Source organism: Meles meles, chromosome 16 (genome assembly GCF_922984935.1).
Source record: "Meles meles chromosome 16, mMelMel3.1 paternal haplotype, whole genome shotgun sequence".
Taxonomy (NCBI): Eukaryota; Metazoa; Chordata; class Mammalia; order Carnivora; family Mustelidae; genus Meles; species Meles meles.
Window position 1 is genome coordinate 81,175,304 of NC_060081.1, and position 26,832 is coordinate 81,202,135.

The following is a 26,832-nucleotide window of genomic DNA, read 5'->3' on the forward strand; positions in this document are numbered from 1 at the left end:
AGACAGGCTTGACAGAGACTGCTTGAGTGAGTGAATTAATGACTGAACGGCGAATGAGTAAATGAACGAAAAATCCAAACAATGGGGCGCCCGGGTGGCTCAGCCGGTGAAGCGTCCGACTCCCGATTTCAGGTCAGGTCATGACCCCGGGGTCCTGGGTTCGAGCCCCGCGTCAGGCTCTGCACTCTGTGAAGGGTCTGCTCATCCCTCTCTCTCCCCCTCTGTTCCTGCCCTGCTCGCTTTCTCTCTCTCTCAAATGATAAATAAATCTTCACCAAAAAAAAAAAAAACCCGAACCCCGAGGGTCCTCTCACAGCCCTTCCCTGTTTCCCCAGAGGGGAGCCCCGAGGCTCAGAAGAGTGTCGTGGCGCATCCCAGGCCCAGCCCCTGCCAAGAGGGTCCCCTGAGGGGCCCAGGCCCTCACGTCAGTGCCAGCCCAGAGCTGTGGGCCGGTGGGCGCCTGCCCCGGGCCGTCCCCAGGCTGACTGAGTCTGTGCTGCCTTCCAGCTCAGAGCCCACGCGGTGGACATGAACGGCAACAAGGTGGAGAACCCCATCGACCTGTACATCTACGTCATCGACATGAACGACAACCGCCCTGAATTCATCAACCAGGTCTACAACGGCTCCGTGGACGAGGGCTCCAAGCCAGGTGAGCCCGCGGCCCCTGAGGAGCGGCGAGCAGGGGGAGCCGGTCGTCAAGGGGGCCCCTGCTCGGGGAGCCGAGATGGCCCCGGGAGCCTCCCCCCGCCCACGGAGGCGCCCGTTCAGCGGGTTACTGCCTCACGCCCCCCGGAGCCGGGCCCTGCGTCACCGGCCCCGCGGTGCAGAGGGGAACGCAGACAGAAGTCAGCCAAAGCACCTGCGTAAAGCCCCGCCGCGGACAGTGAGGCTCAGAAGGGTCCCAGGGGCGCCGAGAGTCACGGAGGCGCCTATAGACCAGGGAGGGCCCCTCCGTGAGGTGACCTGTAGGCCGAGAGCTTGGGTATGACAAGGAGCGGCTTGGAGAGAAAGTCTGGGGGAGTGGTTGGAAGGGGGCCCGGGGAAGGGAAAGGCGTGAGCAGAGGTCCTGGGGCGGGAGGCGGGTCGGAGAGAAGAGCCAACGTCCAACGTCACCGGTGCCACACTTCCACTTTTCTCGAGCCTCGTAGGAAGCCCACGAGGAGGCCAGAACCTGCGGCCCCAAGAGGTGAGCCCGCGTACCCGCAGGCCTCAGTTCCCCTCAGAGCTGACCCAAGGGCCGGTCTTCCCCCAGACTTCGGTTTAGCGTAAGTGACGTTGGCCACGTGCTCGTGTACCACGGCCCCCGCTGAGCCTTCTGCCGGAAGTGGGCCCCCTCCCCGTGCCCCTGAGCGAAGACGGGCCTCGGGTCCCAGGACGTGGGGCGGCAGCTCCCCCAGCTGAGGCTAGCCCGGGCCTGGGGGCAGCGGCAACCCCTGGGAACGTGGCAGAAATCTAGACGCACTCGGCGCGTCGGTGGGACGTGGGTGTGGGCGGGTTCTGCCCCAGTTCGAGCAGCGCAGCCCGCACGGCTGTCTCCTGCGGGCATGGGCGGCGTCCACTGCTGGGGCTGGACAGGTGGAGCCGATCTGAGCGCCCCCCGGGCCTCCAGGAAGAGCCACTGGGAAGCAGGACGCGGGTGGCACAGGCAGGTCAGAGCAACGGCCGCCACCGCGTGACCTTCAGGTCCTCTGCACTTCTGCGGCGACCCCGCCGGGGTGGCCTGTGAGAACCCTGTCCCCGGAGGGCGTCCGGGTCCCTGGGAAGGCCCGTGGCTCTGGACACACTGAGGCTCCAGCACCCGGAGCCTGGAGCCCAGCCAGCTTCCCTCGTCCCCGGGGGCAGCACTGTGCTCAGAGCAGTGGCCACGGCCACAGTGGGACGGCCAGGCAAGCGTTTCTTGTCGCCTCTCCACCCGGAACAGGTTGTCATATAGCTCCGTCCCCAGGGGCGGCCTTCTCAACAAGGTGAATTGTGTTTTCGATGGATTGTCTCGGAACCACGAGATGCCAGCCAGTCTGGTGTCACTGAAGTGACATTATTTTGGCCTGCACCTCGGGCGGCTCCTCCCCAAGGTCCCTGAGGAGCAGGGACAGGCGGCCGGCGGGCAAATTAGCTCCACACGGCCGGTCCCTAGGCAGCCGGGGTGGGACGTGCGGGTCGGGCCATGGGGAGCTTTCTCGTTGACCCAGACACGGCGGGCCCCTGTCCCCACCACCCAGCACACTCTGTGAAGGTGCCTAGATACAACATATCAACCCTACCATGTCTTATTTTAAAACAAATCGACCGAGAAAGTCTTCCCAAATGTGTAACCGGCTGTACTCATTAGGAAAACAAAAGCAGCAAATTGCTGTGTCTCCTCAAATCCTGAGAAGCCTTTAAACCTGGAGATTGGAGCAGCCCCCACCACACCCTCACCGGCGTCCCAGCTCCATGGAGCCCCCGGGGGTGCCGAGCGCGGCCCTGAAGCCTGGAAGGCCCGTGGATCCCGGGACAGGTCCCCTTGTCCCGTTCCCTGCTGAGCCCTTCGTGGACTGTTTGCATGAGGTGCGGACTTTCAAGGGACCCGGCTTCTGTCTCTGATCCCGGGACGGTCCTCAGAGGGGAACGAGGACGCCACGGCTTGGTTTAGCGCCGGGGACAGAGCGACACCATGCTGCTCCCTCGCGTGCCTGGTCAAGGCAAGGTGGCCCCAAACAGAGCATGTCGGGGCCTCCCGAGGCAGGGCCTCCGGGGCTCAGAACCCGTCTCCGCCAGGCCCTCCCCTCGGGCAGTGCGTCACCGTAATAGAAGGTTTCACACGGCGCCTTTGCGGAGTGAGGAAAACCTATCACCGGAATTAGTCATCATTCTCTGGCATGACGGGCTGAGGAAGGGTTTCAGGGGCACATTCTAAGGGAAAACAAACAGAAAGATGTATTCAATATTGACTCACCCAGAAAAAACTTTCAAGGTTAGGGTAGTTCATTTGGGGACAGCAGCATGGTGACTCAGGGCTGGGTCCCTGGCAGAGCCCGCATCCCGCCCACCCTCTTTCCCCAGCCCCAGCATCTTTGTCGCTGCTGGATGAGACCGGCGTGAGGGCATGAGGTCCTGTTTGGTACAGCCATGGTCATTGAGGTTTGGGGCCAAGAGTGTCCACTACTCTGATCTCAGCTGTTAGATCTCCAGGTCTCCAAAACCCACCTCAAAAGCCCCCTGAGAAAGGCAACACATTGGCTCACATAACAGCCAATTCCAGAGACGGGCAGCAGCCTCAGGTGCTGGGGCTGGAGTGGGACGGGCCAGGGCCTTGCTTACCTCGGTCCGACTCTCCCCTCCGCTGCCGGCTCCGTTTCAAGGAAGCTGTGGACAAGACGCCTCAGCAGCTGTAGACGTGACCGTGTGCGGCGGACAGCCCCGGGAGAGGGACTGCTTCTCGCTGGAGACCAGCAGGGGTCCTGGGAGATCCCCATGATCCGGCCTGGCTGGTCCCCACGGCCAGGGCATGGAATGCGAGCCTCCTTGAGGCACAAGCAGAGTCCAGTTCTAGACCCTCCGATCACAGGGTGTGAGCCTGTGGCTGGCGCGGCTCCCCCAGGGAAAGCCGGATCACTGCTCCGGCAAACGGGGCTGGACACCAGGAAGGAGGAAACAGCAGTGGGCACCATACACGGCCGTAAGAAATAGTAGAGACACCTGTTTCCGCCGGCGGGAACCATCCTGCGTGACCACGTCAGGACAGTGACCTCACTCACCCGTAGCCCACACAGGCGTGCACATGCGTGCTTCTGTGCTGTCTCATCACGGATGTACATTCCCGTGAGCGACCATAAACACTTTTCTTCTCCCGCTTTGAAGATAAGGGAACAAAGGCATAGAAAGGAGGCCAGATTTAAACCCAGGCAGTCTGGCTCGAAGCCACAGTGCTAACCATGGTACAAACCGCTTCCTCTCTCCAGTCTGTGTCAGGAAGGCATTTGGCCGCAAGTCACAGAAAACCCAGCTTGTACCAGTAGGGATTTGGGGGAGAGCTTGAAGCTGTCCGTGCCTCCTTCTCTGGTTTCTCACCCCATGGTCACAAGATGGCTGCTGCACCTCCAAGCATCACATCCACTATCGGGCAGAAGGAAGGAGATGGAAAGAGGAGAAGGACAGAACATAGCATGGGCAGTGTCCCCACAGAAAAGCACGTTGTATGTGAGAGGGCCTTTCTCTGTATAAACCCCACCCTCAAGGAGTCCATCGTCTAATTGAGGAACCCAGAAATCTAGATGCTACCTATGTGCCAACAAGGGATACAGAGGCACACCCCAGCAAAGGCAGAGAAGCAAACATCCCAGGCCTTTGAAAAAGGAAAGCGCTTTCCTGCCTCAGGGCCTTTGCACATGCTGTGCCTGCAGCCTGGAGGTCCAGGCCCATGGATGCTGCCTCAGCTCACATGTCACTCCTTCAGGTGTCTGCCCTGCCTGCTTTCCGCCCATCCCCCATTACTCATTGTGTTCGTTACTTGGTTTGTGGGTCGGCTTGCAGCACTGGGAAGAGATCCTGTCAGTTCCCGTCACCCAGACGAGGGCGGGACTCTGTGGACCCCCAACCCTCCCCGACCCTCTGTAGGCTACCCGGTGCTCGGGACAGGCCTGGAGCTCGGAGCTGCTCGGCCATCAGCCCTCCCAGGCGGGCTTCTTGAACCTCACAAGGAAAGGGTAATATTCCACCGGGATCGTCTTTTAACTAAAAAAGGCTTTAATTGGAATTCCTGATTTCCCTAACCCCTTGTAGCTGTGTGAGGGCCTATATTATAAATTTTGAAACTAACGTCACCTTAAAATATGAAATAGCAGAGAAATCTATATGCCGAAAATGAAGCGAGGGAAACTTTCGTCCAGATAATGCAGAGTTTTTGCTCAAACAGATTATTCCATTTATTTATTTTATTTCGGTGCCGGCGGAGGTCTTCCCGAGACAAATGCCACGGACTGGTGCTCAGATGGCGCCAGATACTTGAAAGTCATCTGAATATTAAGAATTTAAATCTTTAGCCTCAGTGATTTGAGCAGAAAGCCAATTATGGGGCTGAATTAGTTTTCAAATTAAACTGCAGTTTAAGGCTTGTGAAATTAATCCTTTAAGGCGGACGGCAGTGCTCGAACATGAATTCCGCGGAGAGCCGACCCTCCGCTCTCTCCCCCGTTCCTGCCGGTGCAGCCGGCAAGAGACGCCCCGCACCTCGGACGGCGGGCAGCATCCCCGCTTAGATGCACACAGGATCCCAATCTTCTGTTTCATTTGCCAAGAAAAATGGAGACCTCGCTGCTGGCGAGAGAGGCCGGAGGCAGCGCCCAGAGAAAACCCTGGAAGGATGCTTCGCTCTGGGCCCGGGGAACGGGGATGCACCTTCACGTGCCCGTGCCTGCGGACCTGAGCGGCAGGTGTGAGGGTCTCCTCCACGCCCGCACACCCGGGACCGCAGCCAGACGGCACAGACACAGCGCGGGACACGCCGTGTAACTGGGGCTGCTGGGGCTCAGGGCTGTGTGTGGACGCGACCCGGCTGGCCGGAGGAGGTGGGAGGGCCGGGAGCCCACCCTGCAGGCCAGGGCCACACCCGTCCAGCCACTCGGGGACAGGCCCGGCTCACGCCCTGGGTACCAGATCACAGGCAGTTCCTCTGTTCCCCCCAGGACCCCACAGGGGACGCCCACTTTCCAGAAGAGGAATCCCAGGCCGTAGGAAGCTCAGTGATATACGGCAGCCGGGGTCTGACCCGAACGGAGCCCTCCCAGGCCCGCCCTGCGCCCAGCTTGGCCGCAGAAGTCATCCGAGGCCAGAGAAAGGCATCTGGTTGGAAAGGTTTCTCTGCTTGAGCCTTGTTAGCCGGGGGTCAGCCACACCCACCTCAGCTCCAGCTTAATCCCTGTACTGGATACAATGTGCCCCCCCAGATTTGGGTCCCCCCCAGAACCTCAGAATGCGGCCATACTGAGAAACAGGACCTTTGCAGACGTAGTTAGTTAGGATGAGCTCTGATCCACTAGGACTGGGATGCTTTTAAGGAGAGGTTAGGACCGACTGAGGCTGACACCTTGATGTTAGACTTCTGGTCTCCGGAACGGGGAGACGGTAAAGTTCTCTGCTTCGAGCCGTCCCCTTGGCCTGGCACACCTTCCCAGCCCTCTTGCACCTGCCCTGCGCCCAAGGGAAGACCACCCACCCTGCCCGAGCCTTGTAGGAGGGTTACAAGGTCATGGCCATCAGCCACTGCCGGTCAGGGCCCTAGCTCTGGGGCTGGGCATGGGGTTCATCCACCCAAACCCCAGCACAGAAGGGCGCAGAGGAGGCCGCAGAGACGACTGCAGGCTGTGAGCACCGCCGGGCCTTGGGGAAAAGAACGCCGTGACCAAAGCCAGAACAGGAGTCTGAACGGGAAACCGTCGTGTGTCAGGGGCAGACAGCGGCAAGGGGACCCACAGCTCAGGGCCCCGGGCAGGTTGCAACCCAGGTTAGAACCTGGCCCCAGGTCAGCACACATCCTGTGCCCGCTGGGTGGGCACACACAAGTGAGGTTTAGACCACGTGCAGACAGGAAGGGAGGCCACCTCCCCCAGAAGGCCCTCCAGGCTCTCAGAAAGGAATTCCTCCTGCATCTTCCCCTCTCCTCTGGCCCCAGCTCTGCCCCGGGACCCCGAAAGCTCCTGTTTCGTCTCTGCTGTTCCACAGACCTGGTCCCTTTCCCACGCGCGGCAGGGAGCCCCGGTGACTCGCGTTGGCCCCCGACCATGGAGTGGTGGCACAGCCGGGCTTTCAGAACCGCTCCTTCTTGGGAGAAAGCGAGTCGTTTGCAGGCGCTCAACACGAAACCACGTCTTCTGCTTCTCAGTTGCCTGTTTTCTTAGTTTCTGTTTTCCCTTTTTTTTTGGTAACATTTTACTTTCTGATAATCGAGTGAGAGCCTTTGAAGGACCGTGGAGGGCACAGAGAGAATCCCAAAGGGAATCAAGCGCCCACATGCGGTACAGCCCCACCCACCACGCGCCCTCTGGCCTCCCCTCCTCTGCATAAGCGCGTCGTTGCTCTAGAGACCGGGGTCACGCCGAACCGTCTAGAGGCCTCGTTCTCTTCCAGTGAGCCACACATTCGTCATGAACATTTCAAATACCATTGACTGTCCTTCTACAGCGTTTTAATGGCTTCACACTAGTCCGTGATCGTGAGGTTACAATAACATCGTAATTTATTTAAGCAACACCCGCTGTCCTGTGGTTAATATCGTCTACTTACTGATTATGCCCGTGGCTTGTCCACACCGCCGGACGGGGGCCTCCCGGGTCAGGGGGTTTCCACATGAGCTTCGTTTTGGAGATCGCTGTAGACGCACACGCCGAGTGCAGCCGAAGACAGAGCCCCGCGCCCTTCGGTCCCCTGACAGTGACGTGGACACGAGCAAAGCCCACCCCCAGGAGCTCTGCTTATCCAGAGCCGGATAAGGGCGTCACGGTGGGAAAGGGGCTCCTCGGCTGTGCCCGGAGGGGGCTGCAGGCTTGTGCAAGTGGCAGGTGGGCATCCCGTGTCACTGGCTGGAGACACGCTGGCTGGTCCTGAGTCGGAAGCCGGGATGAAAACTGGGGAAGCTCTCAGTTACTGATCAAGTCCCCGCAGTTCTGGGCCAGTGGTTGCGGGATGACTGCTTGGCTTCCTGGATTGTTACTAGACATGGAGGGTCTGACTTCCTCCAGGCCTGACCTGCAGGGACCTGCTGCCTCCCCCGCTGGTTCCTGCGGGCTGTGGGCGCCCCCCGGGCTGGTTCCCGTGGGCGGTGGGGCGGAGTTCCGTCTTCGCCCCAGGCTGGCTGCCGCGCCGTGTGTGTTCCGTCTCTCAGTCACGTCTTGGCAGAACCACAGCACCGTGTCCCAGCCAGGATGTTGGGGTTGATGAAATCCAGATACAGAATGTTCCATCCCGGGGGGAGGGGGGTGGCCCTCGTGCCGGGATTTAACAGTCACACCCGCCTGCACACCAGGGACTTTGTTCATCTGTTTTGCGCGCGGACCTGCGATGCTGAACTTGGTGCTTGGCCCGCGGTGGGTATTTACTAAATATCTGTGGAGGATTTGGGGCTTTGCTCTCAGGATCCGAGCCAGCACGGCCGCTGGGGGTGCGGACCAATCCTCCGTCGCACATCGGAGGTTTTCCCACAGGATGGATTCCCAGAGGCGGATTTGTCAGGCGGACACGTGTTCAAGGCATGTGGGTCTAGACGGCGAACCACCCCGAAGCAGAGGCCGTGAGCTGCCTGGACGCTGGGGGTGCGGGGGTGCCCCTTCCCGCATTTCCCCGCCGGTCTCCAGCGCTGTTATTTTAGAGAGTGTTTGCCTTTCTGGAACGTGAAAATGCCTCTCATTTCTTGAATCAGTAATAAAGTTGTTGTCGTTTCAAAGAGAAGGAGCCAGACGTGTATCCGCGGTAAAGTTTTAAGATTCAGGCTCCCCAACGGGAGCCTGAGCCGAGCGGCCACAGCCGGTGCGTCAGGCGGCGGGATCCCCGCCGGCGTTTCCGCCGTTGTACCTGCTGATGGTTTCCCGTGACAATGCGCCGGGCTCCGTGGGAGTGTTTCATTTCGGCAATCAGAAAAGAATTTCTGGAAGTCTCTCGTTCGGTTTAAAAACCAGAGTCCTGAAGGCAGCAAACAAGCCCGTGACATGACGTGAGGACGAGCCCAAAACGGAAGGACCAGTCATGCTGCCGGACATTCAGACCCGAGTCCTGCACGCCCAGGGGCCCAAGGGCCTCCTGAGGGACGCAGACCGACTGGGCGGGCTCTGGAGACCAAGAGCCTCAGCCACACCCAGCCTGCACACACTCAGCCCCCAGAACTTTCTCTCAGAAGGCCCCAAATTTGACGCCGAGCCTGAGATTCTAAAGCTTTGGGAATACTACCCCCCCCCGAAACTGATTCCCCAGTTTGCCAGTCAGGGGCTGTGTTGGGAGCAGGGACCTCGTCAAGGAGCTCACGAGGAAGTTGGGGCCCAGCTGAAAAGGGGTTTCTGGGTGCGTAGAGCCCCTCCCCCTTCCCATCCCCTCCTCCACCCCCTTCTCAGGCCTGGAGGCCGAGCTGCACAGTTGAAGCCCCAAGCCCAGTTCAGCCCAAGCTTCAGACAGCAACTCCCAGGAAAGGATTGCGTCAAGGCAGGTGTCCACACTCCCCACGCCCCTGCAGGGCCCCGGACAGCACGTTGCTCTGGAGCTGGGAACTGAACTAAAAGCACTTGCTCGGGACAAGGGCCTCCAGGCCCAAGACTCCAGTGGAACAGGGCAGAGTCAGAACTCTGGGTTGCGACTGACAAAAACGCAAACTAAAATGGCATAAGGTGCAAAGGGAAGTCATGGGCTCGATTATACAAAAATTCTATAGGGTACCTTCCCCCTAATTTTGCCGTTAACCTAAAACTGTTCTTTAAAAAAAAAAAAAAAAAAAAAGTCTGCTTATTTAAAAATCTTTAGGTAATAGCTTCAGGTGCAGCTTGATCCAGGGGCTTCCTAGGGAGAAGTTGTCACCTGAGCCCCTCTTGAGGCTGTGAGACGGCCCCGTCCTTCAGCCCTTTCATTTGCGGCCAGAAAGTGACCATCGTCCCCAACCTCACTCACTGACCCCAGCAGACCCAGTGGCAGGCACAGCATGTTGGATTCCCAGAAATCCCAGCAAACGAGGTTATTGCTGACTGTGATGGATAAGGTCCCTGTAGCTAAACCGATCACAGTGGCCCGGGGCGGGAAGGGATGTGCTGACCCAACCGGGGCCTCGCAAGGCGGGGAAGGGTGGACACCACGGGCCTGCAGGTGCCACCCTCAGAGGGTGGGGCTGGGCAAGTGTTACCACAGAGCCCAGCCCCGTGCGTGGCATGGAAGCAGACACTTAGCTGGGGGCGGCTCTGGAACGCAGACAGCCACGTGTCCCACAGGCACCCCCACACGTATGCTACCCCCCACCGCCGCCGTGCGCACAGCCTCCCCTACGGGGGCTCCTGTCAGCTTCTCTTCTGTGCGTCCCTCAAGCACGTACTCCCTGCCTTCCAGAGAGCCGCCCCATGCCCGACCCTGCTCCTTCTCCAGGAGCCTCCACGTCCCTGCCACACCACACCCCACGTGCGCGGCGAGCCCCGGCGGATGCTGAGAGCTGGGTCTTGAACCGTGTGGCTCAGGGGAGAGGGCGCTGCGTTCGGAGCTGGAAAAGCTGATCCCGCAGCTGGTGGCGCCCTTCTCTCCTCTCTGGGCCCCCGACCCCTGCCGCGGAGAGAAGGAAGTCAGAGCCGATGCTCTGGACCTTGAGCTCTGGAAGGTTCCCCTTGGGGAAGTGGGGGCGGCAGGCTTGCTTTGTAGCCCCGCCTCCAACAATGTGGGCTGTGGGAAGGGTGCGCGGTGACCCCATCCCCTGAGAGACCGGGATCGGTTGGGGAGGTCCGCCCCGGGTGTATGCGCGGAGGCGGCGGCGGACACAGCAGACGCTCCCATCTGAGATGCATTCTCTGTCCCAGGCACCTATGTGATGACCGTCACGGCCAATGACGCAGACGACAGCACCACGGCCAACGGGATGGTGCGGTACCGCATCGTGACCCAGACCCCGCAGAGCCCGTCCCAGAACATGTTCACCATCAACAGCGAGACAGGGGACATTGTGACCGTGGCAGCCGGCCTGGACCGAGAGGTGAGGTGGGGGGCGTCGTGGGAGCCGGGGGAGGGTGGCCTCGCCCCTGCAGCCCGTGTGGGAGACCCTGACCCCAGCCCAGGTTGGGTCCCCCGGAGGCCTGTCTCCTGCGGCGCCTGGCCGGGAGAAAAGAGCTCAACAAAGCCGTTCCTAAGTGTTCGGCACAGCCCTTTGAGCGAATCTGGGAGCGGGTCCTGCACACGGTTTCCCAGCAGGCGCGGCTGGCGTGAGTGGGGCCGAGGTCCGACCCTTGTGCTGTTCAGGAGGTGACCACGGCGGGGTCCCAGGTTTGGGGGCCGTTAGTGACTGTCTGAGAGCGTGAGGACCCACCCTGCCTGGGACACCCGTCCTGCGTCTGACGCTGGTGTGCCCGCCCTGATGACACGGGGCACACAGACGGGCGGCACTTTCCACTCGGGCCGGGAATTGTCAGAGCCAAAGTGACTCATTTGGTGCCAGGGACAAGGGCTCCCCAGCTTCACCGGCACTGCGTTGTACCCCCTTCCCTCCCCCCATCCGTGTGGACCCGTGTCCACCCGACCCGAGCCAGACCCTCAGGAGAGGGCAGGATGAGGAGGCTTGGCTGCTGCGGCGGCCGGAGAGGCGTTTCCCACGAGTGCGGGCTGTGCCAGGCACTGGGCCACATGTTCCCATCTGGGTCGATGACGCTGTCCTAGTCACCTGCCTCCGGGACCCCCGGAAGGGTCACCAGCAGCTCCGGCTGAAAGTCCCCAGCTGGTAGCACTGAGCACTCTCCGCTTCCCAGAGGGGTGCCATCTGTCCTGCCTCTGCGCCTCCATGATGGCCTCCCGTGTGCTCGGTGACCAGAGGCCAGTCTGCTCTAAAGACTACGTGAGTCCGTTTACCCTTGAAAGTACTTGACTCCCAGCACTGGGAGGAGACCCTGGCCGAGCTCAGAGCAAACAAGTTGTGCTTCTCGCTCCCCTGCTGGGGGCTCGTTTGCAGAGGCGGTACCAGCCTCTCCCCTGCTCGGGGTTCGTTTGCAGAGCCTTCCGCCACACTCATCTTGATGCCCTTCTGCTCCCCCTCCCCAGAAGCATTGCAGGACGTATCACCTGGGTCTGGGCGACCTCACCTTGATCCGGGGGCACAGAGCTGGGACCTTGTTGAGGGTGGGCGTTCAGAGCCCCGCTGCGGCAAGCTGTCACTCCCCAGACTGATTGCCCACACCCGGTGATCCTGGCAGGTTTGGAGACGGGGACACCGAACACTTCGAGTGTAGACCTCACCCCTGACAAAGCTGCCCCACCTGCACCTTCCAGATAAATGCCGGGGGGTAGCATGGGAAGTGCCCCCCCCGCCACCAGCCCGCCCCCAGTGAAGGCAGGAGGTGCTCTTCTTGGCATTCCCCAGTTGTCGGGGGCAGTGGGCGGCGTGGGCGGCCCATGAGGCATCACATGAGAGAGAATTTATGCAACCTCGTGGCTCAGCACACTGCAGGGGGACCCTCGCCAGCAGCCTGGTCATGAACACATTAGGGGGACACCTGAACCCCAGCCTCAGTGCCCTCTGTCTGAGAAATGGGCACAGAGATCCGAGCCTGGAGGGCTCAGCAGAGAGGGGAGGCATGGGCCCTGGTGGTGGGTGAGGACTGGTGGGGAGGCTTGCCGGGCGGCTCTAGACCAACGGGGTCAGGCATTTTCTTGGCCCAGCGTTGGTGGAGATGTGCAACAGGGGAGGGGACAGGGACTCGGGCTCCGTGGGTGACTTGGGGACCTCCCAGGGGCCAGGGTAAGCGCCTGCTCCATCCAGACCAGGCCCTGGAGTCGGGGACCGGACAAGGGACCGCGTCCCCTCGCTCCCAGAAGGCTGCTGCCATCGGCTGGGGTGGTGGACGGGCAGGCTGACGGTGACGCTGCGCGGAGGCCGTCAGAGAGGTCCGAACAGGAGCAAACACACCGCCTTCTCCTTCCTGGTTTAGCAAATTCAGACAAAGGTGCTGAGTGAGGCGCAGGGGACAGAAGCTGGGGAGAGGGGCCGCTCCCCGCCGAGGCCCCGGGGGCTGGGAGTGAGGAGCAGAACCGAAATGAAGGGGCCGCAGGTGGCGCAGGGGCTTGCCTGCACAAAGTCATGTGTGGATGAGATGCTCTCTCAGTGGAGAAATCAGGGGAGGCTTCTCAGAGGAGGTGACTTTGCTCTGAACCTTGGGGACTGGTAGAACTGGTCGTATTTGTTGCCCTTTGGGAGGGATGACCACGCCCACTTCTCCCGAGTGGCGGCAGCACACATGCAACTTGCCACGAGCAGTCACAGACACGCTCCGTCACGGACACTGCTCCGCAGGGCCCTTCCCTCAGTCAGAAACCGCGGGCTGCCTGGGGGGCGCAGGCAGTTCAGCATCTGACTTTGTCTCAGGTCGTGACTCACGGGTCCTGGAATTGAGCCCCAGGCTGGCTCCGCACTCAACAGGGAGTCTGCTTGTCCCTCTCCCTCTTCTCACTCCAACCTCTGCCTCCGGGCCACACGTCTTCTCTGGGCGTCTCTCTGTGTCCCCTCTTCTTATGGGGACACCAGTCATGGGACTTAGGGTTCATCCTAATCCAATATGACTTCACCTTAACTCACAAAGACCCTACTTCCAAATCAGGTCACATTCTGAGGTCCCGGAGGACAGGAATTTGGGGGAGACACTACAGGCCTGACCCGCCTTTCTTGGGGTTCCTAATTGTAATGGGCGTCTTCGAACTCAGGGGTGATCAGGAGGCGGCCTTGCGAGAGCGGCGTCTGGGTAGACCCTGCCACGCACAGCCATTTAAACTTCAGGCTTTACCGTTATATAGCATTGGTCCTCGCCTCTGCCGGCCACGTGTCAGGTGCCCCGCAGCCTGGGCAGCACGCTGGGACCCACCCTCGGTGGCCCTGTGTCTGCGGGCCCTCTGCTCCGTGTTCCCATGCGGCTGCCGGCCTCACGGAGCCCCCGAGACACAGATGCTCATGGGCCCGCCTGAACTGTGACAAGAGGCCGAAGGAGGCCCCGTCCTCCCCTTGGGGTTCCCAGGGTACACCGCTGTCCTCAGCCTTGGGCGGGTGGCGGACAGGCAGGTGGGCAGGACGCCGTGCAGGGGGCGGGGGAGGGGGAGTCGGGCTCTCACCAGCGTGGACCTCAGAGCTCCGGACCCCACCATCTCCACCAGGCTTCAATGCTGGTGACCCCGCGCCCCCGGCCCCCGACTCCGGCCCCAGCGAAGACTCACCGTCCACAGGGGGCTTCTGTTCAGTATTTCACGAGCGTGGACTTCAGGCGCCGGAGACAGAGAGGCGGGCGGCGTCCATCCCGCTCAGCTGTCCCCTGCTCTGTCTGACGTCACACACACCCCCCACCGCAGGCCCGGCTCGGAGCTGCAGCTGGCGACGCCGGGCCGGTAAGAGGCGTTTTCGGAGACTCTGTCCTGAGGGCCCGTCCGGCTGCAGAAGGAGGCATGGCCTCCCAACCTTCAGAAAGCTCGGAGACGCTGCCGGTTCTCAGCCGCACAGGCCGGGCTCTGGAGGGCTTCCGTTCCCTCCGGACCCGCTCGGCTGCGCAGGGAGGGCAGGTAGGGGCCTGCCCTGGTTTTCGTTTGTTCGTGAAGGAGCGGCGGCTTCAGGCCACGGACTGGCCTCCTGCCACCCGAGTCTCCGGCCCCTCCACACCCAGCATGAGGCTTCCGCAGCCTCCTTTCTCATGTGCAACAAAATCCAGAGTCTTCCCCTCGGCCCCAGAGCCCTGCTCCGTCTCACGGTTTGCTCCGCGCAGCTCCGTGCACACGGGTCCCGCGCAGCCACACGTGGCCTGCTCTCGGGACCCGCAGCCATGTCCGCGGCCACGCCAGCCCTTGTCCTTCAGCACGAAGCCAAGTCCTCAGTCCTCCCCTGACCTCCGCCTTCAGCCCGAGAGTAGACTTCGGAGATCTGAGGCCACGCACTTCCTCGGGGGACTGATGGGTGCAGAACCCCCAGAAAAGTGACATGGGTTCCCTCCCACCTCAAGCAGGGAGAGCCCGTGCACCTCAGTCGAGACAGCCCCCACCCCCGGACCCCTCCTGTCCTGTCTGAGCCCCTGCACCCCACCCTCGCTCCCCACGCCTGGCCACTGGTCCCGTGACCCTGACGTAGGATGGGCCCGCAAGCACTCCACGGTCCAGCCTCTGCCCTGCGTTCTCAGAAACTTCTGGAATGCACCAAGTTGCCCGTCGCTCAGGCCTGGGCAGCGTGCAGGCCCCGCCGGCCTCCTCTGCCTCTCAGCCCCGTCCCACCCAAGGGCCTGGGCCTCTCCTTCGGGCCAGCTGCCTCAGGGTCTGCTCAGCGGCCAAGGGCCCCTCTCCAGCTGCCCCTCCCCACCTCCCTCCCAGAGCACATGGTCTCTGAATCTTAAACGAGTCAAGTGAAATAATTAGACACAAGCTGTCTGCGCTAATGAGCACGTCCGCAGACCACAGGTTGTGATTGTCCGGAGACAGCTGGTGGACACTCCTTGCCACGCCGGCGTCCCGCGGCACAGCCTTGTGTGCGCACCAGGCCTGCATGGACCCCAACCGCGGAAGCGAAGGTCCCTAGACAGAAGGAGCGACAGGGGATCTGCAGGAGGGAGCCAGTGCCGGAGACGCACCAGGCACCCTAGCACCTTGGCGCCCATGCGACCGGCAGCCCACACCCAGCTTCCCTCTCCTCCAGTGCTGAGGACCGGCCCACCCCTCCACTGCCCCCTTGGGCCTCTCTCCTGTGCCCAGGTGCTTGAGGCCCCAGTTCTTCCAGTCTTACCAAACATCACCCTCAGGGAGGCCTCCGTGATCCCTCTGCTTGGGGCCGGTGCCCTCCTCCTCCTGAACCAGGCAGGTTCTTTTCCTCCCCCTCAGAGGAGACCGCACGTGAGCTCGTTGGCTCCTTTACTGCGAGTTCCCCTCCCGACACAAGCTCTGGAGGGCAGGCCCAATCTGTTCAGGCACCACGGACGGCCCAGTGCTCGGCTGGGCGCCTGAGGCGCTGGAGTGGCTCAAGAAATGTGTGGAAATATCCGAGGGGTGGGCATGACAAGGGCAGGACTGGCAGAGGGGCAGACCCAGGGGCAGGGAAACAGAGCTGTGACCCCTGCCACCTTGAGCTCAAAGAGATCAATATTTGCTTTGACTTTTGCTTCACAGCTACCGAGCCCTCCAACCTAGATGTCCTCACTCTTTGGGGATTTTTATACTAGATTGCCACAGTCCATGAAAGATCATACCCAAAATTTTATACTAAAGTGTGACTGGTTGATAGAGGCAGGACAAGATGGCTTGCTGTCCCACCGGTGGGTGGACCCTCAGGCCACTGGGCCCAGGTGCGAGGGCTCCAGCCCTGCAGAAAGGTCATATTTTCCCCCACGAGACACCTGCACAAGTCTGCACCTTTCCCCTCGTCCCCCTGTGAGAACACTGATCCCCGCGCCCCGGGGCACAGCAGCATCCTGGGGGAGAAACGCTGCAGATGACCTCGGAGCCAGCGTCTGGGTGGCAGAGCAAGCCGTCTTGACAAAGCCAAAACCCACAAACGGAATTGCCACCGTGTCTAATTAGGCAGAGCAGTGTAGACAGAGCATTTTTACATGACTGACATGACGGGGAGGCCTCCTTAATGTCAGGGAGGCTCTGGTGTCTCCCGTGGGCCCAGTCAGAGATGCCCTGTGCTGACCCGCTCCCCTGCACCTCCCTGCACGTCCCCCATTACAGCGGGTTAGAGCCGCCCCCGCGCTGGAGGACAGCTTTCCGCTCCCGCCCCCATGGCTGTGCCACGGGTGTCTCAGACCCGCCACCGCCTACCCTGGCGGAGATCCCTGGGTCACTGGGGACCCCACCCCAGGCTCCCTGTCCCCACACACTGACCCTCGCCAGTCCACTTCCTTGACTTGAAATGTGTCCTGACACGAGTGGGACGAGTGTCTCCCGGCCTCACGGGGTTTTAGGAGCAAGAGCAGGACCGTCCTGCCGTCCTCGAGACCCTCGGGCGGAGGAGGAGGTTTCGCGGACGGTGCCCCAGGAGGCTTGCACCAGCGCGACGCCCCTCGCGGCCACGGCCATGGACCGGGTGTGCGCCGTCCCCATGCTCGGCTGCAGGGGAGCGTCCGGCAGCGGCGGCCCCGCGCGGTCCCCTCCCGGGCAGCCGGACACATGGAAACCCTGACCCCCGGGGAGGCCGGCGGGCGGTGGGCAGACCACTCTGACTTTCAGGGCTCCAGAGCCCCGTGCGAGCTCCGAGCGCCGGCCTGGTTGGGGGGTTGGGGATGGCGGACACCCCGGAAAGGGCAGCAGAGCAGACACGAAGGCGCGAGCCCGGCCTGGCCTCCGTGCTCCTGGGTCGTACACGGGGGCGGCCGGCAGGGGGAGGGGCGCGGGGCCCCAACACGCGCACCGGGCGGGCGCCCCGCTCGATCCGCAGACGCCAGGTGGGACGGCAGAGCCCCTCCAAGCCCGAGCCCACACAGCGGCCTCTTCCCACGAGAACACAGCGTCCTCTTGTCACAGCGGCGCACGGACCCGCACGAGGAAAACAGCAGCCCGCCCCGCGGGGTGCCCAGGCTAGTCCTCCCTGCAGGGCCAGGCTGCGTTCCCCGCGTTACAGACCAGCCGTGCTGACGGACACCCTCAACGTGGGAAACACCCTTCTCCCACAGCGCTGCCCTGGCCTCCCTCCCGGTTATCCGTGCTTGGCACCGGCCGGACCCTCTCCTGACCTCTGCTCCTGCCCCTACATCTGTCCTCACTCAACAGCCAGGCGATCCTGTCCACGCACAGATCTGGCCCTCGGTCTTCTCAAACCCTCCTGTGGCTTCCTGTGTCCCCCGGAGTGACGTCCAGCAGCAGCTTCTGCTCCTTCTCCACCCTCTGGCTCTCCCTGCCCCTGCTCACTGGCCTACTTTCCCTGCCACACGAGAGTGCCTGCCCCAGGGCCTTTGCACTGGCCGTCCCTCTGCCGAAAGCACGCCTCCCCTGGATACGCACCAGCTTGCTCATCAAGCATCTCCTGAGCAGAGAGGCCTTGTCTGGCTTGTATAACCCGCAGCCCTCACACCCCAGCGTCCTCGCCCCCTCCCGCCTCCCTGACCTGCACAGCCGTTGTCACTACCCGATGGGACAGGTTTTGTTTGTTTATGGGCTGTCTCTTCCCCGAGAGCCGTGCTTCTCAACCAGGGTGATTCCCTCCCCACCGCAGGGACACGCTGGATGTCTGGGGACCGTTTCGGTTGCCCCAACTTGGGGGAGATGCCACAGTGCCCAGGACAGCCCCACCCAGAGAATGATCCGGCCCCACAGAACCCTTGGCTTCCAGAACTAGGGCACGTGGCTGCTCGTTGGGCAGGTGTGAGGTGTGCGTGCATGGCCATGCCTGTCCCAGCCCTGGGCAGCACAGACGCTATGTCTGTGAGTGGCCGGGAGGGGCCCCGAGGAGGAGACATGCCAGGATTCAGGGACCAAGTCAGCCCCATCTCCCTGGACAGGACACCCGTTCTCATTCTTCCCAGAGTCTCCAACCCCCCAGTCCCCGGTGATCATTCCAGAGAGCTCATCTCTGCTCTGTGCCTGGCAGAGGAAGGGGGAGAGAGGGCAGGAGGGTGGGCACCAAGCACCCTGCTCATCCAGTGCTGTAGATCAGAACCCACAGCCCTTCCCGCCTCACCCCCACCACGAGGGAGGACGCCGTCCCTGCCGTGCTGGCGTTTTCTCTTGATTCACCCGGGTCTGCTGGCTCAAGCAGCAGAAAGCAAACCCGGTGGTGGGGGGCGAGGAGACGGGGGCGCACTGAGGCTCGTCGGGGGGCACCGCAGGGTCACCCAGCCCTGGGCAGGGCGGGCGTCCTCAGGCACCCCGAGTGTGCGGAGAGCAGCGAGGCACCGCTCCACCGGCTTCCGGGGCAGTTTCATCCCCCTAAAATGACTGTCCCCACCGGCAGGCACTCCCGGCCCCCAGCTCCCTGCCCCGGGCGACCACTGTTCCACCGTCTCGATGGACAGGCCGGTGATGGACGTTTCATGTCGGGGGGCCCGGGAGACTGTAGCTTCATGTCTGCTCCCTCAGCGCCGTGCTGTCGAGGTCCGTCCGCGGGGTAGTGCGTGCCCGGGCTCGTCCCTTCTCCTAGCGGGAACGGTGGGTGAGTGTGTACTCACCGTGGGCGGACGCACAGGCGGCCGCGGTGACCGTGCAGCAGTAAGGCCTGGAACAAGCATTTGTCTGGACTTTGTCCCGCTCCCTCGGGCCAGGCCCAGGCACGGGGTCGCTGGTCTCGCGGTGAGTGAGTGCTCAGGACCTACGGCCCGTTTGCCTCGGCGCCGCGCCCCCCTCCTCCCACAGCGGCCGCCCCAGGCGCCCTCCTGCTCGCTCCCAGGGTCAGATCAGACACCCAGCTGAGCAACATGCGCTCCGAGTGCAGGAGGGAGGCCCTGAGCTGACTCACTTCTCAGCTCCCGCAGTGACAGCAGTGACAGGCAGGAAAGCGGGAGGGGGTGCGTGGCCCAGGGCGGGAGCCTCAGGACACCGGCATTGACCCAACGAGCGGGCGAACCCCACCCTCGGTCAGGGAGGAGGGACGCCGGGAGGTTCTGTGCATCGCATTGTGGACACCCGACCCTCGGCCTCAGTCTACACCCGCCTTCCGGCCACCAGCCCGCTACAGAGGACCCGCTGCCCATGCCCAGCGTGGGCAGGGAGACATGTTCCTAGCAGGGCAGGTGACACGGGCCCGGGAGCGGGGACACCATTCTCGGACTGGGTGGCAGCCCAGGCTCCACCAGCACGTGGGCGTCCAAGCCGCAGGGCCACGCGGGAAGCTTTGAAGCTTTTCTAGGGCAGGTCAGCGGCTGCATTATTGATGGATGTTCTGAAAAATTTAAATGCTGAGCTGTGGGGAGGAAGCGAAAGCCCCAGGGACCACCACGTGCAGTTTTCTCCCCTTCTCTTGAACTTGAAATGGGCAGATCACGCTTTAATGAACTCGGTGCGGCGCTGCTGCTGAGCAGGCAGAGCGGGGTTCCCCTGGGCGGCAGGCGGGCTGGCCGGAGGGGCGGCTGCACAGCGGTGTGAGCGGCGGTCGCCAGCTGGCCTCCAATGGGAGAGGCTGGAGGCCCAGGCTCACCCTCTCTCCCCACAGCCACCTCCTTCCAGCTCCACTGCGGGCTGTTTCGGAGGGCAGAGGCCCGCGCGGCTTAATTCAGCCCGTGGAGAAGACCGCGGTGGGTCCAGAGCCGGGTCCGGGGTCTTCTCTGTCCCAGGAGAGCCGGGCAGCAGGCTTCACGGACTCCAGATGGCCAGGCCCCAAGCACACTGTGCACCAGCCGTGCCCCCCCAACAAGGCTCAGTTCGATCCACCACAAAGCAGGGAGGGCCGCACCCCTGCACCCCGGGGGCCGCTGGGGTAGAAGCCCCACAGCACAGGTGGTCTGTGGGGTCGCCACGGCGCTGGATCGGTGCCAAACACCGTCCCGCGCTCCATCGGGCCCCCAGCTGGGCCTCACGTAAATGAAATACGCCTTGGGCAGAGAAACAAGTTTAATCGATCCGTGGAACCTCTGAGCACACCGGACCCTCCCGCTAGGCCGTGATGGGACGGTCACGTACGGGTCCCTGCGTCCAAGACTCCAGCGACCGGCCACCTCCCTCAGCGTCCGCACACCACTCCAGAGGGGATTTGGTACAAGAGAGAAGGTGACTGTCCCAAAGTCCAGGTGTCAGCAGGGCTGGTTCCGTGTGGAGGGTCGTCAGAAGCATGCGGGTGCCCTCCAGACTCTGGGGTGTCTGACACTCCCGGGCACTGGGCTTGTGTCCCCACCACTCCCCTCTCTGCGTCCGCCTCGCCTGACCTCCAACTGGAACACCTCCCCCAGGACGGCCTCCCCTGCCCTCTGTGTGCAGAGGCCCTTCTTCCAGGGCTCCCAAGGACTTGGGTTTGGGGGATGCTGCCAGAGACCACACTCGGAGTGGGTCCCCTCGCCCTGTGGCTCACTCTCCCCAGAGGACGGCCCCTATGATCCCCGTTCCCGCTCCCGCAGGCACGACCCGGTCAGTGCACAGCGGCCTGGGCCGGGCGGTGGGCTCGCGAGCTGCGAACCCTCTGTGCTCTCTCCCCCATGACGCCCAGCAGAGCCCCCGGCACAAAGCTCAGACAGTGGCCGTGACTGGTGAGTTCACACACAGACGGCAGGCCTGCTCTGTCCCTCCGGCTCCTGGAGTGGTTGGAGCCTTCCACTCGGGGGCCAATAGCCATGGGGGCTGAGTTCTGTGGGTGCCCAGCAGGGAACTCTGGAGCCCTCCCCCCTGCACAGCCAACACAGCCCCCGCCCCCATCCTGCCTGCTGTGCTTTGTCCTCTGGCTGCTCTGGGGATGCCTCTGCAGCCAGGCCCGGGGGGGCGGTCAGCCTCAGGGGTGTCCCCAGTGTCCAGCCCCTCCTGCGCCCAGCTCCTGCAGTCCTCCGGGATGCAACCGTCCACGCCGCACCCCCCACCTCACCGCTGTCCTCAAACCAGGCCCGTGCTCGGCCCAGCTGGAAACAAGTTGAAGGTGCTTGTGGCCCAGAGCTATGCCCATGGACGGTCACCCATGCCTGGGGGAGGTGGCCTTGTCCCCACATCAGGTTCTAGATGGCAGAGAGCGTGGTGAACATGACGCACGGGGCTCTGGCGGTCCTGCTTGTGGGGCGGCCGCAGGCAGCGGACCAGCCACGCTGATGTGGAGAAGCAAAGCAGAGTCTCAGGGAAGAGCAGCTGTGGGGTAGGGAGGCAGGTCCGGGAGGGGAACAGAGGGGGTGCGCGTGGTCGGTTTCCCACTGAGGAGGAGGCAAGGCCTGGCGGGTGGGAGGGGGCAGAGTTCGGGGCCGACGGAGTGGCCCTCAGCGGCCCTGGGGTGGGAACGTGCTGGGGAAGCAGCAAAGTGGGGGAGGAGAGTGGGGGGTGCAGAGACGCTGCCCCTTCTAGAACCGGCCTCTGCTTCCGCGGGGAACGGAGCCAGGCCAGCCGTTCGCGGGCGAGCAGGGGAGCCGCTGGCTGTAACTGGACCAGCCAGGGGACCGGGCGGCCGCTCAGCCTGTCATACCGCTCGCCTCTGGGCCTCAGTTTCTCCTCTTTGTCACGAGAGGTGACGGGGAGGCCCCTCCAGCCCAGACATTTCCTGGCTCGCAGACGCGCTTTGTGGGCTGGGCCTTGTTACTCACGGGGAGACCTTGTGTTCGGGACCGGTTCCTGTCAGGGCCGCGGACCAGCACTGCGCCCGTTTCTGCTGCGTGCACTGAAGCCCAGGAGAGCCTCCGGCCCAAGGGTTAGTGCGACAACAGAGCCTCGCGCAGGGCGCGGCCTGGGACTCGGGGGGCCCCGCGGGCCCACGGATGAGGACGGCCAGGCATGGCCTGAGGTCACAACCGTACGGTGGTGGCCCCGGCGGGATCTCGGGGCTCGAGGTCCAGGGATCTGTCCTGCAGGGCGGCCCGGGGAGCGGGATGGGCGTGGCTCCCACGTCACCGGCTCCTGCGGGCGCTGGGGCCCCCGAGAGCGCAGGCGGGACCTCCTGGCAGTAACCCCGAGCGCGCCGTGGGCTCAGCACAGAGCCCATCGGAGCCCGAGTCCCGGCCCCCGCGGGGCCAACGCAACAGGCGCTGACAACAGTAGGGGGCACGCGGCCGCCGGCAGGGCTGGCAGCGGGACGCGGACACAGACGGGGACACCCACGTGCAGGAAGGACTCTGCTGAGATTCTCGGCACCAGAGATAAGGTCGGCAACACGAGGGAGGAGAGGATCTGATTGAACAAGAGAACCCAGGGGGGAGACGAGAAAACCCCCTCCAAAGCTGGCTGCCCACCGCCCCGTCTAAAAATCAGACTTGGTTCCTCCCCGGGGAGGGCACGGCGGGGACGGAGCCGCCGCCCGCGTCAGGCACAGACGGGAGGAGGTTTCTGGGGCAGGACCGCTCGCCAAGGCCTGTGGCGACCTGGGGCTCGGATCCAGTGTGCCATCTTCCCGTTAGCACCGCGCAGTCCCCAGCCCGAGACACAGCAGCGTCCCTAGAGGAGGCGGAGCTGCGACGTGAGACAGGGAGCCGCTTGGACGGCCAGGAAGGAAGGGGCATCATCTTTCCGCCTCGCGGGGGCACGAGGTCAGGCCGGCTGCGTTTCTGAAGGCGGCGGGGCCGCGGGTGAAGGGGTCCCGCGCCAGCTGCTGTCCGGGTCCCGCTCTCCGTGCGCCCCACATCCAGAAAGAGTCTCCCCCGCGTGGCTGTGTGGGCTCCCCTGGCTCCGTCTGTACCGTGCGAGCGACAGAGACCTGAGAGCGGGGACTCCCGTCGGGAATCCCTGCCGCGCCCCCGCCCCCCGGGCTGCTGTGTGGCCCTGGGGTGGTCATGTCACTCAGCAGTCCCAGCTGCGACGTGAGGCAGGGCTGTGTGCTGGGCCGGCTGCACTCGGACACGCGTTCCCGCGGCTCACGCCGCCGGGGTCCCGGGACCGAGTCCCGCATCCATCCAGCTCCCGGCTCAGTGGGGAGCCCGCTTCTCCCTCTGCTGCCCTGCTGCCGCTCCCTCCCTCTCAAATAAATAAAACCTTAAAAGACAAAAAAAAAAAAAAAAAGAACCAGCGCTGAGCACCTCCCAGGGAAGGACCCCACCTCTCCCTGCTTGTGCCAGGAACAGATGAGAGGTTGTCGGCCGCCTCACGAGAGGGTGGTTCACCGGATGCAGATGACAGGTGGCTGCAAGGAGGGAGGGACCGAGGCAGGATGGATGGGGGTGGGGGTGGGGGTGTAGATAATGGTCGGGGGTGGAGGAACCAGAGGATGGACAGAAGGAAGGGAGGACGGATGGAAGGATGGGTTGGTGGATAGATGGACAGGCGGGGGATGGAGGGACGGGCCAACGCGTGGATGGAGGGACGACAGATCGTGGGGGAGGCTGGGGCAGGAGCAGAGCCCCGCAAGCCCCCGCACACCCGGCCCTGGTCGCGTGGGACTGTGAGCTTGACCCGTGAGCAGACGAGAACGAGTCTAGGTGAGAAAGTGAGCCCCGAACCCCACCCCCACCCCGAGTCCAGCCAGACGGCCCGCCTGGCTCAGCCCCGAGCACCCTGTCACCGCCGGGCAGCACATCCCTCCTCTTCCAGAACCCGCCCTGCTTTCCCCAGCCCGGGCTCCCCGAGAAGCGTGCGGTGGCCCTGCCAAGCTTCCTGGCTGACGCTGCTTGGCGTCGGGGCCCAGGACGACACGCGTCTTCTGTAAAGAGCCCCACGGTCCATGTCCCCGCTCTGCGGGCCACGTGGTCTCTGTCACTGCCTCTCACCAGCGCAGGGTGTAGATGAGTAGACGTGGTCCTGGAGCAGCACAACTTTGCCGCCAGAACCAAGCAGCGGCTGGTAGATGTGGCCTGTGGCCTCAGTGAGCTGACCTGACCCGTCATACACACGCGTCGGACCACGTGATTTCCTTCAAAGTGACTCCCACATCCACAAATACCCAGAGGTCGCGTTGGGCCCGTGGGACCTCGGCGGGCAGGCTCACCATTCCTCAGCTTCTGCGCTGTCACCGATGGTCACGTAGGAGCGTTTAACGCACGTTCTCTGAGCACCTGCTCGGTGCTGGGCGTGGCCGTCGGCCCTGGGAACACGGGGTGAGGGGGGCAGGGTGGTCTCCCAGAGCTCAGTTTGGGGGACAGAGAGGACGATGAAGTGGCGGCACGGGACCAGACGGTCAGAACTGGGGCGGGACCACAGCCGCAGAGACCCGTCGGAGGGTAGGTGACGGGGGCCTGGCCCGTCTGTGGGAGCCTCCCACTCTCCAAGTGTCTGTCCCTGGTTTTTCGAGCCCCAGGCTGCACGGTGCTCTCCAGGGACCCCCATTCTTCTTTCTGTCTTGAAACCAAACACCCTCTGTACCTACCACAGCCGGGCCCTGAGGTGAAGGCAGCCAGGCTTCTCTGTGCGGCGCCGTTGCCCGCAGCCAGCGAAGGAGCGCGTCCTTGCACCAGGGCAGTGGCCGAGAGCTGCCAGGGGTCCTGTGTGCCCATCCCACCCACAGGGGCCCGGCCTCGGGGAGCGCGTGTGCTGAGGGAAAGGGGCAGCAGCCTGTAAACTGATGCCCTGTGCCCTCCGGTCCCGCCCCTTCCAGAAAGTCCAGCAATACACCGTCATCGTCCAGGCCACGGACATGGAGGGCAACCTCAACTACGGCCTCTCGAACACAGCCACGGCCATCATCACGGTGACGGATGTGAACGACAACCCGCCAGAGTTCACCGCGAGCACGGTGAGTAGTCGCGCCCCTGGGTAGCCGGTGCCGTCGGGGCCGCCGGTGCCGTCGGGGCCGCCGCTCTCCTCGCCGCGTCTGCCGGCAGGAACTTGACCGACAGCGACGCGCCCACGGCCCTGGGCAGCAGGAGGCTGACACGGAGCACAGCCTCCCCAGGAGTCCCCAGCAGGAGGGCGGCCGGAGGAGCTGCCAAGGAGCTGGGCTCCTGGGGGGACGGCGGGCATGTGCTGTGATGCGGCCCCAGGAGGCCTGACACGGAGCGACCGTTGACGCCCTGAGAAGTGCCCAGGACCGCGTGGGCTGGACACTCTGAGTCCAGAGCCGACCAGGGCTGTTGGGGCTCAGCAATGTTTGGAGCACACGTGTGGCTGTGTGCACGTGGGACCTGCTGGGGGAGGCCCGGGTGGGGCCTCGGCTGGGCACGGGCCAGTCCCTGCAGGAGGAGCTGGGCTGCGCAGAGACGGAGAGGGCAGGGACCGGCGAGCTCTTCCCCGCAGGCCTGGCTGGTGGGCGGCCGCTGAGCCCCACACCCGGCAGCTCTGGACCTAAGTGACCCAGGGCCCTCGGTGGACATTCAGGCTTGTGCATTCAGAGTCGCAGGGACGCTGGGAGGTTCCGGCTGCCCCGAGGATCTCGGGATCGCCTCTGGGAGCCGCCGCTGGAGGGCCGAGGGGACAAGGGTGAGAGCAGGAACAGTAAAAGGCACAGCACAAGCCACGCCGGGAGCCTCCCCTGCTGAGCTCCAGCCCCCCAACCTGGGGAGGGTCGGGGGGATGCCGAGACTCAGAGAGGCCAAGTTCCTGGCCCAAAGCCCCCCCACTAGCCTCTCGGTGGGAGCAGCTGGGATTGGACCCCAGAGGCGGTGCCGACTCTGCAGCCGGGAGCAGGGAAGGAGGGAGGCGGTGAGGACAGAGGAGACCCCGCCTGCCCCCCGGAGCTCCCCAGAGCCGGGCACTGCCAGGAGGGCATCCCCCAGCCCAGAGTCCTGGGGACCAGCCCTACCCGGTGTCCAAGCATCCCCTCCTCCTGCTTCTCCATCACCCCACACCCTGACGTCTCCTGCCCCCAAGTCGGAGTCCCCAGATCCCACCTCCCGCACCCACACCCGTGCGCTCCCACTCCCGCACCCCGGCCCTGGCGCGGCGACCTCACCCGCAGGTGCACAGCGCCATCTAGTGGACGCATGGCAGATCGCATGCAGGGGGAGCAGCGCGGCCCCAACCCACCTGGCTGGGGGGACGCGGCTTCGGCGTCCATCGGTCCTGAGCCAGTGGGCAGTGGCAGGAAAGGCTCAGGGCCAGTGTCCTGGGCATTCTGTACATGGTCGAGGCATCTCCCGAGGGCCCTGAGAGTAACGATGCCTAGGCTCCGAGCCCCCAGCAGGGCCTCGCCCACGCCTGGCCGTGCAGACCCGGCTGTCCTTCCGTCCACCCCGCGCCTCGGTCTGTGATGGCGGGAACACCTGGCTGTCTTCAGGACACAACACCTGTCCTGGCGCATGGGGGCAGCTGTCCAGTGAGCGCCCATGCAGGAGACCTCCCCCAGGGAACCCTGCGGTGGGGACTAGAGCCCGTCCTGAGCCGGGCTCCCGCATAGGCCCTGGCAGGTGGGGCAGGGGTGGGCACCTCAGACGCTCACCATCTGCTGAGTCAGGGGGCTCCAAGGGCGCACAGCTGGTGCCCGGGTGAGAGGACACTGTTCCCAAGGACACGCTCTTGTCCTGTACCACCTGCAAATTCCGGGTGTCCGGAGAGCAGTGGCACCAGCCCTCTTGACCACCAGGCCCCCAGCCCCCCTGGGAAGCAGCTTCAGGACCTCCACCGTCACCATGGAAACCAGGGCAGAAGGAAACCAAGCCAATTGTCCCTGGTGGGAGTGAAGGATGTGCCTTCAGGCATGAG

At 63.6% G+C, this 26,832-nt stretch overlaps 1 protein-coding gene across 1 annotated transcript in view; it reads left to right on the forward strand.

Annotated features, from left to right (window-relative positions):
- The window catches only part of CDH4 (cadherin 4), a 490,829-nt gene that overhangs the window by 442,654 nt on the left and 21,343 nt on the right, over positions 1-26,832 (forward strand). Inside the window, exons 6-8 of the mRNA XM_045981757.1 lie at positions 508-652; positions 10,515-10,687; positions 24,791-24,928. Coding sequence (XP_045837713.1) covers positions 508-652; positions 10,515-10,687; positions 24,791-24,928 — 456 coding nt within the window. The remainder of the gene's footprint in view (positions 1-507; positions 653-10,514; positions 10,688-24,790; positions 24,929-26,832) is intronic.